The sequence below is a fragment of the Kryptolebias marmoratus genome, linkage group LG24 (assembly GCF_001649575.2).
Source record: "Kryptolebias marmoratus isolate JLee-2015 linkage group LG24, ASM164957v2, whole genome shotgun sequence".
Lineage (NCBI taxonomy): Eukaryota > Metazoa > Chordata > Actinopteri > Cyprinodontiformes > Rivulidae > Kryptolebias > Kryptolebias marmoratus.
Genome location: NC_051453.1, coordinates 16,027,471 through 16,043,051, shown reverse-complemented (window position 1 = coordinate 16,043,051; position 15,581 = coordinate 16,027,471). Strand labels below are relative to the sequence as shown.

The 15,581-nt window shown below is 39.8% G+C and overlaps 1 protein-coding gene across 1 annotated transcript in view; it reads left to right on the top strand.

The window, feature by feature from the left end:
- Positions 1-15,294, top strand: part of LOC108230785 (importin-13-like) — a 25,912-nt gene extending 10,618 nt beyond the window's left edge. The window contains exons 6-23 of the mRNA XM_017407318.3: positions 1,553-1,693; positions 2,018-2,159; positions 2,594-2,760; positions 3,049-3,169; positions 3,381-3,528; positions 3,651-3,832; positions 4,083-4,109; positions 4,329-4,463; positions 5,703-5,855; positions 6,106-6,186; positions 6,269-6,406; positions 7,219-7,315; positions 10,247-10,299; positions 12,004-12,070; positions 12,235-12,293; positions 12,392-12,481; positions 12,972-13,153; positions 13,283-15,294. Coding sequence (XP_017262807.1) covers positions 1,553-1,693; positions 2,018-2,159; positions 2,594-2,760; positions 3,049-3,169; positions 3,381-3,528; positions 3,651-3,832; positions 4,083-4,109; positions 4,329-4,463; positions 5,703-5,855; positions 6,106-6,186; positions 6,269-6,406; positions 7,219-7,315; positions 10,247-10,299; positions 12,004-12,070; positions 12,235-12,293; positions 12,392-12,481; positions 12,972-13,153; positions 13,283-13,379 — 2,080 coding nt within the window. The 3' untranslated portion in view covers positions 13,380-15,294. The remainder of the gene's footprint in view (positions 1-1,552; positions 1,694-2,017; positions 2,160-2,593; positions 2,761-3,048; positions 3,170-3,380; positions 3,529-3,650; positions 3,833-4,082; positions 4,110-4,328; positions 4,464-5,702; positions 5,856-6,105; positions 6,187-6,268; positions 6,407-7,218; positions 7,316-10,246; positions 10,300-12,003; positions 12,071-12,234; positions 12,294-12,391; positions 12,482-12,971; positions 13,154-13,282) is intronic.
- Positions 15,295-15,581: the final 287 nt, after the last annotated feature.

The following is a 15,581-nucleotide window of genomic DNA, read 5'->3' as shown; positions in this document are numbered from 1 at the left end:
ATCATCAAAATTAAACGAAATAAACATTTGAAATATATGAGTTTGTATGTAATGTATGAATATAATATACAAGTTTCACTTTTTAAATGGAATTACTGAAATCAATCTACTTTTTCATGATATTCTAATTTTATGACCAGCACCTGTACAGCTAAAAGCACTCAAGAATGGCTGAGAACAAAAAAAAACATTAGACTGTTCTTAAACGGCCTTCTGTGAGCCCAGATCTTAATCCCATGATGCAGATGTCTCATTGTGAGGTACAGAGATCACCTAATGACAGTGATTGCTAAAGAAGGTGCTGCTACAAAAGATTAAATTAAGAGTATCATCTTCTTTGGCCATGCCATTTTCATTTGTTTAACTATGAAATATTTAACTGATTTAATAATCAAAATCAAAGTGTTAAATATGGAATAAACCATAAGAGGTGCCATGCTCTTTTGTCATTTTAAAGTTATTTAGAGATAGTTGAGTCTGTTGATGATTGCCGAAGGGTACCAACATATTTGTTCACATCTATGGATGTTATTTTCTAAACCTTGTTGTTAATGTGATTCAGTGTTTTGTGAAATGAAGCTTTGCCACTTTTTCTCCCACAGTAAATTAAATTTAAGATCTGAAATGAAATTTAGGCTAAAAAAGTATTTAAAGCATTGTAAATTTTATTTCCCTTTTTTGATTGAATGTTGGATTAAAAAAAGATAAATTTGAAAATTTTGATTTTTGATAAAGATATTGATTAAATCCCTGGAGAAATGTCCTATTTATTTTAGTTTTCCAGGCTGGAAAAGCTTTTGTATATTGTTTATTACAAATGCTACTGAAGTCCCATAACCTTGGTGTGTCATTGATTAATATTCATCAACCCTGGCCAACATCCTTATTGACATTCCTCTGAAAGATGAAGCACATCCTGCATCCCACAAAGGCCCTGGGACAGATGAGATACGGCTAACATGCATAGCATTCACACATGAGCACAGTCCTCTTTACAACATTTGGGGAACACACTCTGCCCTTCCTCTCCAAATGTCACTCCTTGTGCTAGCATTAAGTATGACAGGAGGAACGATGTCTAATGTCACCTGTGCAGATAAAGAGCTGTATGTGTTGCTGTGAGTCTGTGTGCATTTATCCAGAGTGAGGCGAATTATAAATGGCTGAGACAGCAGCTGGAAGACAGAATAATAACCGAGCGCAACATAGCTACAAGAAGGAGCTCTGAATAGATTTTCTGGTTCCCTGGAAGTAATGTGGGATTCTTTGGGTGGGTGTGCTGGATCAGAGGTTGCATCAACTTAGACTGAGATGTGAATTGAAATGAAAGCTTGTCTTAGGAAAATAAAATAAATGCATCAACATGTGAGCCGGATGAGTCAGTTTTATCCTCACTTGAAACCCTCCCCCCCCCTAGTTTTCATGCTATTTTTATAGTTAAGTATATATTTTTTTCTAACAATGCATTAATATAGTTAGTTTTTAAACCAACTTATTGTGAAATGTATTTGGTTCTTAAATGTTGGTTCCTGTTTGTTTTTGCACTTTATAGATATGTGAACACTTTGCTGAAGCTTGTTCCTCAAGTACTGGCTCTCCAGGATCAGCTAAGAGATGCTGTCCAGAATGGAGACATGGAGACCTGCCATGGGATCTGCCGGATTGCTGTCACACTGGGAGAGAACCACTCCAGGTGTGTGTGTAAAAGATGACCTTGATATAAACAAACTAATTATATAATAATTCATCTTTCCCTCAGACCTCTGTTATGTGGTACAGCTATGAAACACAAAACAAACAAGTGAATGGATAATTTACATAAAATAAATAATAAACATTTATTTCACCTGTCTTCTTAGCCGATGACATCATCATGGCTAAACTAACATTTGAAATAAGGCTTCCTGTGTAATATGAAGCTGCTGCTGCTGTGAGAGCTGAATGTTTTAATCTGTCAGCTGTCATGTTCTTCCTCAAAATCAATGGATGTCCTTCCTTTTGTCTGACATCTCTGTAGGACTCTTCTGGAGCAGGTGGACCACTGGCAGAGCTTCCTGGCTTTAGTCAACATGATCATGTTCTGTACAGGCATTCCTGGCCACTATCCAGTCAATGAAACCACCAGCTCCCTCACACTCACCTTTTGGTACACACTACAAGTAAGAAATGCTAAAATTGTGACTTTAGCAGGTTGATGGTGATACACGATCGCTTGACATGGTTCATCATTTTGCTCTTGTCTTCTCTAAGCACAGACAGTAAATCCAATCAGATACTGTATATCTATATATCCCTAACCCTTTATATTGACTTTAAAATGATACTTGTCCTACCTGAACATCCTGAGGCATGAATCTGCTTCTTATTGTGTTCTCACCGGTCGTCGTCTTAGTTAAAAATAACTGAAAAAGTAACTCTGAAAATCTCAACCATGTCTTACATGTTATCTTTTACGTGGGATAAATGAGATTGCATTTTGTAGGCCATTTTACTGCTTTGCTTTCTAATCTAAAACGTACATATCTGCATGTTGTTGTTTGTTTCAGGCACAAAAAACACAAGTGTTTCTTTTTGGTTATTTCTCTCTTCTCAGGATGAAATCATGTCGTTTGAGTCGGACAAACAGACAGTGTATCTTCAGGTGTACAGGCCGGTTTATTTCCAGTTGGTGGATGTTCTGCTGCACAAAGCCCAGTTTCCCTCTGACCAGGAATATGCATCCTGGTCCTCAGATGAAAAGGAGCAGTTCAGGATTTACAGGTGCATATGTTTTTTTTTTTTTTTTATACATTTGTATTCTTGTCCGTCTCTGTGTGAACATGTTGTATTCTGCTGCGCACTGTTGTGTTTCACAGACTGCTAAGTGTTTTAGAAATCACTCCCTGACAGGATGATTGGTCAGCAAATGAGTCTTTTGTTTTTTCTTTTAATCGACTCTCACCGGACAGGCAGCTGAGAGGGCAAAACGTGTCTGTCAGATAAAATAACTGATAGGATGTCAGGATTTCATGCCCCTGAAGCTTCTGTTTGTGCACGTCTGTCCTTCAGGGTGGATATCTCCGACACGCTCATGTATGTCTATGAGATGCTGGGAGCAGAGCTGCTGAGTAACTTGTATGATAAACTAGGACGACTGTTAACTAACACGGAGCAGCCTACGTCATGGCAGGTGGGTGAGACGCTCAGACACCGGCAAACAAAAAAAAAATGCTGAGGCTATTTTCAGTTCTTTTCTTTGTTGCACAAAAGCCTGCACTAACAAGCCTCAGTGCTCAGTTTAAAATCAAGACAAAATTAGACTTACAGTGTACATAAATATCATTTGAAGAGTTTTTTGTTTTGTTTTGCCAACTTCTGCTAACTTGTACCTTCTCCTCCAGCACACAGAAGCTTTGCTGTATGGCTTTCAGTCCATAGCAGAGACGATAGACGTGAATTATTCTGACGTCATCCCAGGCTTGATAGGACTCATCCCCAGAATCAACATCAACAATGTCCAGTTAGCCGACACTGTGATGTTCACAATAGGTAAAGTGATGCACTTTGTCTAATTAAAACGAAGTGGAAAAAAGTGTCGTTTGTAAACAAAATGTTGCCAGAAAAAAAAGACTATTTCTCCTTCTTCCTCTGAACTGATGTCCTCTCTGTAGGTGCTCTGGCGGAGTGGTTGGCAGACCACCCAGTGATGCTCAGCAGTGTCCTGCCTTTGGTGTTACAAGCATTAGGCAACCCAGACCTTTCTGTTTCTTCTGTCTCAACGCTTAAGAAAATTTGCAGGGAATGCAAATTTGACCTGCCACCTTACGCAACCAACATTGTAGCAGTTTCTCAGGTACCTTTACCTTTAAAGTGCCATATATTTTTCTGTCTAGCAAAAAAAAAAGCATGAAAGCAGCTGATAATGCAGCCTTTTTCTAATTTTTAACGTCAGATGTGTTGTGGACATTTGTAATGTTTTTTTATCTTCCAGGAATAAATATTCAGCTTGAAGATGATTTCACTCTTTGTTTATTTGAAGTAACTTTTCCTTCTTTCTTTGTTGTGCCTTCACGCTTGCTCTTCTTATTTTTTGTTCTTTCAAGGAGGTGCTCATAAAACAAATCCACAAGGTGAGTGTTTGTTTAATCTGTTTTTATTTTGTGAGGATCAGAACTGACGTTTAGAGACAATTCACTGAAAGAATTCAAGATGTTGCGGCTTCTAGTTTTATTGTTTGCATGTGATGTATTTCTAAGACATATGTTTGGTGTATATATAAAAGTATCCGATGATTTTCAGCTCTTCGTTTACAAAAACTGAAGGTAAACCTTGGGTTATCTTTTCTACAGACAAGTCAGTGTATGTGGCTGATGCAGGCTCTGGGATTCCTGCTCTCTGCTCTCCCTGTAGAAGACATCTTGAGAAACCTTCATTCTCTCATCACTCCTTACATTCAGCAACTGGAGAAGCTAGCAGATGAGATGGTCAGTACACAAATCAAAGGAAAACGGCTCACAAACATGCCCAAATACAGAGCAGGGACGATTGGACTCTGGCCAAAAGGAACAGGCCGTGTGTCTGTGTGGTGTCACTGCAGTAGGACATTTCTCTGCAGGACCAGATTGGATTTGACCCTACACCATGGGCAAGTGACTCACATGGAAGTAGCATAAGACACACTTTCTCTCTCTCTCTCTTTCCAGTGAACACACACTCTACAGTGAAATAATTGTAGAGTTGAATCATTAGTTTCTACGTAAATGCCCTTACAGTAGGCGTGTGTGAGGACGCAGTGTTCAAATACAAGATTATTCACTTTGGTTAAATGTCACTTCTAATAGAGCCTGGACTTTCAGCCTTTTGTGCTAAAAAAGTGTAAATATGGAGCTGCTGTTTTCCAAAAATAGTTTGATATTTACTCTTTGTGGAACAGAGAAGAATTTTTCCTGACATCTTGATCTGACAGAAGTTAAACCCCGGATGGGGCTGAGTAGAAATGTCAGATTGGGCTAGACTTTTAATTTTTCTTTGTCTTTGTCTTCTATCTCGTCTTACTTCCCCACCCTCCACATAATGACACACTGCCTGATCCTTGCTAACTTTCTCCCTCCCGTGTTGTCTTCCACACAGCTTCTTAATGTCACAGCATTACATCAGACCCTGCAGTCTGGTGGTGTTTCAGGAGCTGGCCAAACAGCAACACCTAGTGGGGAGACATTTGGGTTGTTTCACATCGAGGGGGCGAAAGACCAGAATGTTAAAAAAACAAACAAAAAAAAACAACTAATGCATTCACTCTAAAATCTAAGTTATTTGTAGAAACTTGCTGTAGATGCTGGAGGAGTATTGGAAAAGCATAAATCTGAAGAAGACATCAGTGGGTGTGGCATTGTTGTTGTTTTTTTAGTCTTTTGGCTGAGTTACAGCTCAGTAGAGACAGTAATGAGTGAACACAGCCAGTAAAACCATAATAATGTTTATTGGCTTTGTGAAATGTATGTGTGTTGTCAAGGTCTTGCTTGTATTTTAGGGATCAAATAAAGTTACGTAATAATATCTTTGGGCTTTCTTGTGTAGACTAAAAGTAAGCCATCCTCCTCCACCTCCCTCCTTTTCTCTTTGTCTTTTTACATTTTTCTCCCAAAGAAGTACAGACATGTTGTGAACAAGTAACTTCCCAGTTAAAAGTTGTTGTTTTTTTTTCCTTCTCCTTCTTCTTTCAGCCTAATCCCTCCAATAAACTGGCGATCATTCACATCCTGGGGCTCCTCTCCAACCTGTTCACTACGCTTGACATCAGCAAGCAAGATGATGAGTCAGCCGATGGCTCAGCGCCACCTGTCAAAACAGCCCCACCTCCACCTGGACCCAATCCGGTCGGTCATCACACACCATCCTCTTTCTCCTAAACAGGACTGGGCGGGCAGCTTGTTGTTGTGATCTGAGATATGCTATATTTATAGATGATAAAAATTGGTTTTGTAACATGGTGCACTCCAGTTAAATAGAAATAAATTTCCACCCTCCGCTTACACCCATGAATACATGTTACTGCAGTGTTTCTTCTTTTTTGCTGACCTTTCTTTTATTGACTTTAAGTTTAATACAAGTTTTTTTATGATTCAGGTGGTGGTGGTTTTGCAGCAAGTATTTGCCCTAATTCAGACAGTACTCAGCAAGTGGCTCAATGACTCGCAGGTCGTAGAGGTATGCCGTCTCAGTTGTTGTCATACCTAATATGTTTGTGACGTACGCCTTCCAGCGTAGGTAAACTTCTGATGTCCTGTAGGCGGTGTGTGCCATCTTCGAGAAGTCAGTAAAGACTCTGCTGCACGACTTTGCCCCCATGGTGTCTCAGCTCAGTGAAATGCTTGGGCAGATGTACAGCACGATTCCCCAGGCCTCGGCCCTTGACCTCACACGACAGGTACACACTCCAGTTGTATCATAATGAGAGATTTAAGTGCTTTGTCTGAGGGTGGTGTATAAGCTAATAACCCACTCATTAGTGAATTAAAGACTGCTGAACATTTACTGTGGAACAGAAAATCATTAACAAAATGACTCATAAGTAAACTCTTAACCATAATTTCTGTCTAAAATACTAAGAGTTTAAAACTTGTTTTTTTCTTCCCTAAAGTATTATAACCAACTTTTTCATTACAGTTTATTACCAAAGTCAAATAAAGGGACACATTTGAATAATGTAATCTCATTCATTAAGCTCCTCTTGCTACGAGCGCTTAAATGACACATAATCACAGTATCAGAGTTTGTTTTTTTTAAGAAATATGGTACATTTACACACCTGCATAGTAAATTTGTTTTATCAAGTGACGTCAACAATAAGCCTGGATTAATTACTCAAAGCAACGGTCACCAGTTTATTGAGATGGCAGGTTTCATCAGCAAAACAAATATCTTGTCAAACTATATGAGTGTTTTTATATTTGATGTGTGCATTGTGAAAAGAAGGGGATGCTGTGACAGCTGTGTGAAAATATGACAAATCGTTATTCATTACTGTGCTGTCAGATTACAACTGAAAATGAAAAAATGTTTGTATATGAAAAATTGATTATTAACCAGCAGTAAACTGAAAAGTGTAATGTGTAAAGGTGCTGTCTGTGTGATTCAGCCTCCTGTCATCTGTTTTTCTCATTTTTTAGATGTTGTTTTGTTATTCTGTGGGCGCAAGTAAAAATATCTGGCGTCTGATTTGTTCTCCTGCTGTTTCAGATGGTCCATATCTTTGCCAGCGAGACAGACCACTTCCCACCAATCAAGGCTCTGTTTGAGCTGGTTACCTCGGTAACGCTGTCCGTCTTCCAGCAAGGTAGGGGTCCAGCAGAGGTGGGAGTCTCAGCACCGTAAACAGTTTGTGTTCGAATGAGGAAAAACAAGTTTCTGATCACGTTTGATTTCACAAGAGTCCAAAATCAAATCTTGGGGAAGCAAATGGAAATGAATGATGCCAAACAATTTTTTTTAAATATGAGGGAAAAACAAATCTATTTTGTGTTTAATGTGCTTTTTATATAGACATCATCTTTTATGATTGTACATGTTAGAAATTACTCAAACACTTCAACTGGGAAGGCCGCCAATAGAAATATTTCAGCAAGTTTAATTGTTATCAGGTTTCCATTAATTGACCATTGAACATTTGCTCTTACTAATTATTATGAGAGAACCACAATGTTTTCTGTTTTCTTGGTGTGTTTAAGAAACAAAGAGGCAGATTTACCAATCCACTCAAATTAGCAGGTATTCACAGTTCATAAATGGCGCCTGTGGGAGGGTCCACTCTTACGATCTCAAGTCTTCACTCCCCATTAAAATGTGTTTTTTATGTCTCAGAAGGCAAGAAAGAGTTAAAGCCTCAAACGTAGCCAGTAATCAAAAATAAAGCATACATTTTGCAACTACTGGAAAATGTTTTTTGTTAGTGTTTTTAGTTTGCCATTTTAAAAACCTTTCTGCCTGCTGTCCACGTCTGTGTCCTCAGCACAAACAGCTGGACAGAAGATGAAGTGAAGGGCATGATTTCTTTTTCTTTTTATGGGAAATAATGTCTCAGTGGTTAATTTCAAAGCCTGTTAAATACAACTGTGTTATTGTCATACTCTCCTCCCTGAACGTCTGAACTCTGAAAGTGAAACCACAGTAAAAATCATATGCAGCAATGTCTGGTGCAAGGATGGCTGTGCTCACACCTCTAAGGTTTTAATTTGGTCACAACTTTACACCAGATGGAAACCCTCAGTAAACCTCCCCCGAAGTCCACAGAAAGGATTTCATCAATGCAGACATTTTTTATACATTTGCTCTTGATCAGTTTTAAACAGATTAAATCAACATGTTGTCATAGTTTCTGTTTGTCAGCCTGATTTTTTTTTTTAATTCATTCATTTTTTTCTTTTTATATATTTACAGAGTTGTAATAAAACACAGACACAGTATTTTAACCTGTGAGAGAGTTTTAGAAAGATCCCCAAGGCCAAATAAATGTCTATATTTAAAATTTACTGAACATAAAAAGGGCATCAATGAGATGATCTCATTCTCTAAACCTGGTTTTCAAAATTTGCACCAGGTTTGTGTAATGCTTTCCTTCCCTTTGTCTTGTCCCCTTTTTGCTTTCTCTTTATGCTTTGACCGATTAGGGAATGGCTGCCTCTCCTCCTGCCTTTTTATTTATTTATTTATTTTCTGAGCAGGTCCTCTTTATTAAACAATATAAAAACAGCGTACAGTCACAGAAGCCACCAGCTTATTCATTTGGCTGACATTTACCTGTGTCAGGGAGGCTCAGCTCAATATGTCTGCAGCTTGTGCTGAGCTAGGATTCAAGCTGGACTCTTCATCACAGCCTTCTGAATAAGCTCTGTGCTGTCTCAAGAGATTGTGGCATGAGCAGAAGGGTTGGAGGGGGTTTAGATTTTGAGCTGGAGGCTTGTTTTGGAGCGGATGAGGCTGGGTGCTCATCATAGGCCCTGTTCAGACCTGACACTAACATGTGCAGGAGTACTTGTGTTCAAACCTGGGATTAAAATGGATTCTGAGCGACTAAATGTGACTTAGAGCTCAGTTTACTTAACAGAAAGAAGTGTCACACAGTCTGCTGACAACTGAGCAACAAACAGGACGTCAGCAGGTCTACTAATGTTAATCCACTGATTGTTATATTGACAAAGGTTTTGTTTTTCTTTCATTGACGGGGATTCAGACTCACTCCCACTGATATTGTGTCATTATAATAAATCATCTAGTAGTTTTGCCTCATTTTCCCTCCATCCATTCTCAACCACTTATCCAAACTTTGTGGAGTCAGCTCAGTCGATTCGATGTTGTCCAGGATGGATCTGTGCTCAAACAGCTGCTCAGATGTGGACACAAGAGTCCCAAACCTTTTTCCTAATGTAGCCCGAACCATCAGATCCAAAAGCATCCTTAATCTGTCCTGACTGTGTTCACACCTGTGTTTAGTGTTTCCACGTTGTGATCGGATCATCCAGGACTCGTGTTGGTTCCTGGTCTGAACAGGGTCATAAACATTTGTTTTGTTTTACTGCAAGTTGAGTCTGAATGTGGATTCTTCTGCTAAGAGGTTTCGGAAGACGATGTGTTTGACATTTATTATACATGTACATGTTTTGTTGTCTGTGCCCAGCATAAAGGAGTAACTGCTAACCAGCAGGAAACTGTACAAAGATTTGATTGTATGACTTTCTTGCACAGTGCTGAATGGACCCTCTACAGTGACCTTCTTCTCTAAGGCATTTATTTAAATTTTGAGACGAAATGTTTTGCTTGTTATTCGATCCAGCCGATGGTGCCTGATGGGAAGGAGGTAAAAGAGGGTTTGTTCAGGTTTGGTGCCTCTTTTCCTCCATGCTGTAACAGTAACAGAGGTGCCTCCTGGGTTCCCACTCCAAACCCACCTTTGCTTTTTAGGTTTCTTCTTTTTATCTCGTTACTTTTTGGTTTGTTTGTTTGTTTGTTTATTTTTTTTCTAAACAGACCCATGTCTCTGTCTTCTGCCTGTTATTTGTTTTTGGTTGGTCTTTTCTTCCAAGACTCTGCCAAAGCTTCATAAGTCCCCCGCCCTCCCCTTTGTTCCTTACTCACGTGTAAATTATTTCAATGAAATATTTTTCAGTTCTCTTTTATTTCCACATGACTGTTGAATCTATTAAGTTGCTGTTTGTATATTATTATTATTCTCTCTTATGATTTCTTAAGTTTCATCTTTATTATATTATAGGACCCAGGGATCATCCTGATATTGTTGATTCATTTATGCAACTCCAAGCTCAGGTGTGTTTTTGGTTTCTTATTTCATTCACTTTGGTTTTCTCTCTCTTTCTCTCTTTTTCTAGTTTCTCTCTGTTTCTCTGTCCTCCTCTCTATCTTTCTGTACTTCTTTCTGTTCTGTATTACTGGGCCCTGAGGTGTCCCATCACATAGGCGAGGCTGTGGAATGAAAAACTCGAGGGAGGTGTTTGAAAACGAGACGCTTGTCTCTCCTCAAATGCTTTTGACTCTTAACAGTCGCCTCGCCACATAAACAAAGTCTTTAGCTCATGGAGAGAAATAAACAGATGAACAAATTTGATATCCCCATTAATAACTACAAAGCAATGATAACACAATGATCCTTTCTGAAGGACCATTTTGTCACTTAAAGTTCATTGTACCATTATTAAAGGTAAGCACTTGGATGGAGTGTTGGAAATTAAAGAAAGCTACACGTGATAAAAAGTCACGTGGCTGTATTACTGTGATTACAGTATCAAATCAAATGGATAACAGAGTTATCAGGACTGCAGTTTGGAGTCATACAGTTCTTGTTTCACCCTATAATTGTTGTAACAGAGCCATGAGATCCAGGTCAACACTGGGTCAGACTGTATGTCTGAGCTGATCTTACACATGTTCAGTTGTGGAAAGACTGTCGCACCTGGCTCCAGGACAACCGCAACTTGACGCGGGCAGTTCACAGATAATCGTCCCATGTGCAGACAGATGTCTTGTTGAAAGACTGTTCCATAAATATGTAAAGTGTTTTCTCGAATGTCCTCAGTCCATTCAACAAGCCATGTATACAGTGTTTAACGAATAGAAAATAAAGAAATTGCCACATATTTAAAACTAAAATCCACAATTTTAAAGGAACTAAATAATCACTACTGTCTACAACGATGCTAGTAAACCATTGCTTTTTAAAAACCAATAATACACTCAGTCTTTAGTGAAATATTATAGTTTTAGGTGATGCTGCCCACCCTGAGTGTCAGCATTGTGGTCCCAGGTGACTGCTTAGTCTCTGAGCCCAGTCCTCCTCTGAAGTCATTCCAGCCCAGAGCCAATCAAAGCCCAAATGAATTAATATTCATCTAATATTAATCAGCTCTCAAAAATTGGCTGATGGCTCTCTTGTTTTCTATTTTTGTCTTTTGTCTTCATTCTTCCTTTGTTTTCTATCTTTGGATAGATCTGACCTTCATCTCTCTCCCTTTCCCTCTCTCCCTCTCTCCTCTCCTCCATCCTAAATGAGTTCATTATTATGAGATGAGTTGTCTTTCTCTTTATCTGCACATGTTAATTACTTACACATTTCTGTTGCATATTCTGTCCAGTCAACCAAAAACAAGGAAAAGTAATGTTTCGAGTGTAATTCAGTTCAAGAAACAACACCATTGCCTTTAGTTTTGACTTAAGTTTCCAATGATTTCAGAGTTTGATTTTTTGCAATTTGTTTGTTATACCTGCTCAGTTCTGCATTGGAGGATCTCTGTACGAGTTTGGATAAAGTTTATCCTAAACAGATGGAGAGAGCACTGACTGTAGCCTGGTAGGCAGACCTGCACTTCTGTTGCTGTCAGATCTGACTACCAGGCTTAGTGGGTATTGTTGATAGCAGTATTTTGAAGGAGCTTATGCAGTGGAATGTGGTGAAACAGTACCGGGTGGTTTGGGTCGACAAAAACATTAAGTTTATTGCCTTTATCTGCCTCGTAGGCCCTCAAACGGAAGCCCGATTTGTTCTTGTCTGAGAGTCTTGATGTGAAAGCGGTGTTCCACTGTGGTAAGTGTGCACAAGGTTTTCACAGACGAACAGAGCTACACACACTTGTATTTGTACTGACGGGCACATTTTTCACGAAAACATCAAAGTACAAACTATAGAACGTTTGGCGTCAACCCTCAGCAGTTCTCTCCTCTTCTTCTTCTTCTTCTTCTCATCTCTAGGAATTCTGTCACTCAAATTTCCCGAGACGCCGACAGTCAAATCAACGTGCTTGTTCTTTGTAAGCACACACATACACACTTCCAAAACCCGCAACCTCGCATGCCTGCTTTTCTGAAATTTGTCTCCAAATTTGATGATTATCTGTGCTTGCTGTAGACTGAGCTGTTGCCCCACTGCTCGGATGTGCCTCCGTTAGCCAGGGTGGTGCAGGAAGATGGCAAGCTGCTGGTACAGGCCGTACTGGAGGTACGTTTTACATAACTCCTCTGTGTTTTCATACCCAGTACTCTGCTTCTTCTCCAACTGTTTGAAACACGGGACATCGGTCTGTGAACGTGACAGCATTCAGTTATTTGAGTGACTGTTCTCCGTGGAGAACATCAACATGTGACCCGCAGTGTTCGCCATTCATGTTTGATTGGACAGAGCATCAAGTGGGATAGAATGATAAACTTTGTATAAAGTCAGAGAAAAGAAAGAACTCTTACTGTGTCCTTATAAGGATTTTTATTTGTTTTCTTTTTGAGTAATAAGTAGTTTTCATTAATTACCAAAAAACTACCAAAAAAGCTGTTCAGACTGTTAAAAGGGGATGTGTAAATTATACTAAAATGTGACATTTTAGTATAATTTACAACTTCTGACAGAAAATTACCAGGATGCTCATTTAAGCATGAACCTGACATGTTCAGTTGTCATCAAACCAAGTGAAAACACACCACCTTAATGTCTCTAGGGTATCGGTGGCGGGGCATCTCGGAGTCTGATGGACCAGTTCGCAGAAGTGCTGTTCAGTCTAAATAAGCACTGCTTCTCTCTGCTCGCTGTGTGGTTAAAAGAGGCTCTGCAGCCTCCAGGATTCCCATCGTCACGCGTCACAACGGAGCAGAAAGACAACTTTTCTCAGCAGATACTCAGGTAACACCAGCCTGTGTTTATTTACAGCTTTATCAGCCAGTGGGTCAAAACAAGTCAACCACATGGGGTTATTTTACATACAGTATACTCAATAATTGGTACTTTCCTTTGCTTTTTTCTGTCACGCAGAGAGCGAGTGAACAAGAGGAGGGTGAAGGACATAGTAAAGGAGTTCACACTGCTGTGCAGAGGTCTCCACGGTACCGAGTACGCCGCTGAATACTGAGACTCTCTCCGTGAGCTCCCACTTATCTGTGACCTTTGTCCTCAGAGCAAAATAGCTGAATGCCACAGCAACAAAGTCCGATTAAATCCCATGGAGACGTCACAAAATGATTGTAAAGAGACCCCATCCAGTCGCAGGACAAGACACGGAACCATTCCAGCACAGACCTGCCATCAGATCAACAAACGAACTCCCAGCAGGCTTCAGAGAGGCCGTCCTCTCTGCTCCGTTATTTCTTTTTACTGTTATTAGACTGAATATTTTCCCTCCCCTTCATCTCTCTTCTTTAAAAAGGTCCTTTTGTTGGAAGAATTTTGAGCAGCACTCCCAGCATGCTGCCTCATGCCTTCTTGTATCTCTGGCTTGTTTTGCCTTTCTAGATCTTCCTGTGGTTCCTAGGCTTGTTTGCTGGTGATTAGCATCTATATAAAATGACAGTCGTATCGTACGTAGCTACTTGACATTATTTTACAAAGTAAATCAAGTTAATTATATAATGTATATGTATATACACATAGACCGTTTCAGTCCTGCTGCTGCTACTAGTGAGAAGAGAAAAGGAGCTTTGAGTGGAGTTTCTGCAGGAAGAATGACTTTATCCCAATAATATTTACTCCTGCTCATGCCTCTGTGATCTCGGCGTTTGCCAAATTACAAAATGTTTTGTGAATTTCAATTTTATTTTAATAAAGGCCTTTTTAGGAGGTGTGAGGGGAGAAAGAAAGCCGAAGACCACGCGACTAAATACAGTGAAATTTCTCGCCGAGCCCTCTGCGCATTGGGCTGTACCTCATGTACATAAATCCCACCCAGTCTCCTTTGGCTTGTACGTGCAGTGGTCCCTAAAGTGAAACGGTACCGCTCAAAGTGAAAACAGGAGGGGGATTGAAGTCATTGGCAGCGGGAAGCAAGAAACATAAAGGAAACTGAGCATGTGTAGGGATTAATTATCTTAACAGTGGTCTGCTTTCTCACTGTAATTGTGCAAAAATATTAATCAAGTTGTGGATATTAATAATTGCCAAACACTTTGTGTATTTGAGTGTGTGCTTGTGTTCATACCTGTATGTATGAGAGGTTGTGTTTGCACAAATGTATCTTTTCCCACTTGTTCAGTGCACTTATTTTGGACCTAGAGTACAAATGCTTTATTTCCTCCTGTGTTTTATTCATCGAGCGCGTTCAGTTCACTCAGGCAACTCTCCCTTTCTCTTCGGAAAGACTCATCTGGAACATGTGCACCACCTCTTTATCATTGACCGAACTCCTCTGACACCAACTAAAATGCTTGTGAACAAGCTCCCCAGAAGCGTTTTTTTTTTACTCATCTGGGTCACTGCCTTGGAGAGGCCAAAGAAAGATTAGATGGTCGAGCATCAAAATGTACAATCCCGGCCCGAGAAAAGTTACTGACACAGGCATTCTGTGCTCATCCATTTCACCTGACGCGATGAAACGGCTGTAAAATACACTGTCTCGTGAATCAGCAGGACCAGCTGGCATTTAAAAACACTCAACAATGAGATGTACTCTGTGGTCTCTGATAGAAACTTGTCTCATTCTAATCCTTGTCTTATCCGAGGTGCCTGCAGACATGTAGCATGTAAGTGTTTTGGGTGGGAGGGGCTGAGGGGACAAATATACGCAGTGTGGGGGTAGCTGCAGATACAGCCTGAGACCGATTTAAGGAATCAAGTGAAGCGAGCCGTTTCTTTTTTTTTCAGTCTGATGTGAACTGTGAGGTTCAGCGTCAGTTCCCCGGTTTGTTCAGTGTTCATACGAAGTGAGAAAATGAGCTGTGTTTATCACGGTTTAATTAAAGAAATGTGGGTGGAGGAGGGGTGGGAGGAATGAAATGTACAGTGGGGTTTTTTTGTACCTTGGCTTTAATTTATTAAATATATCTAAGACTGCAGTGCTTGAGGTCTTCTCTGTGTGGGAGTACTTCTGATTTGTCTGCGCGTCCTTCAGAGACAGTTTGTTGTATTTGCTTCGTTCCTGTTTTGAACCATTTGCTTTTAGTTTTAGCCACATGTGGTCAGTTTAAAAGCTGGGTTCAGTCTTTAAAGTGACCCAAAATTCAATCGACACAGTCTAGACCTTTGACAGACTGAGTTAAATTATTTTTAATTATCAAAAAATTCCATAATGAAAGATTAAATGCTGTTTGAATGCCTTCTCCACTAAGGTTTGAGAGTTTTG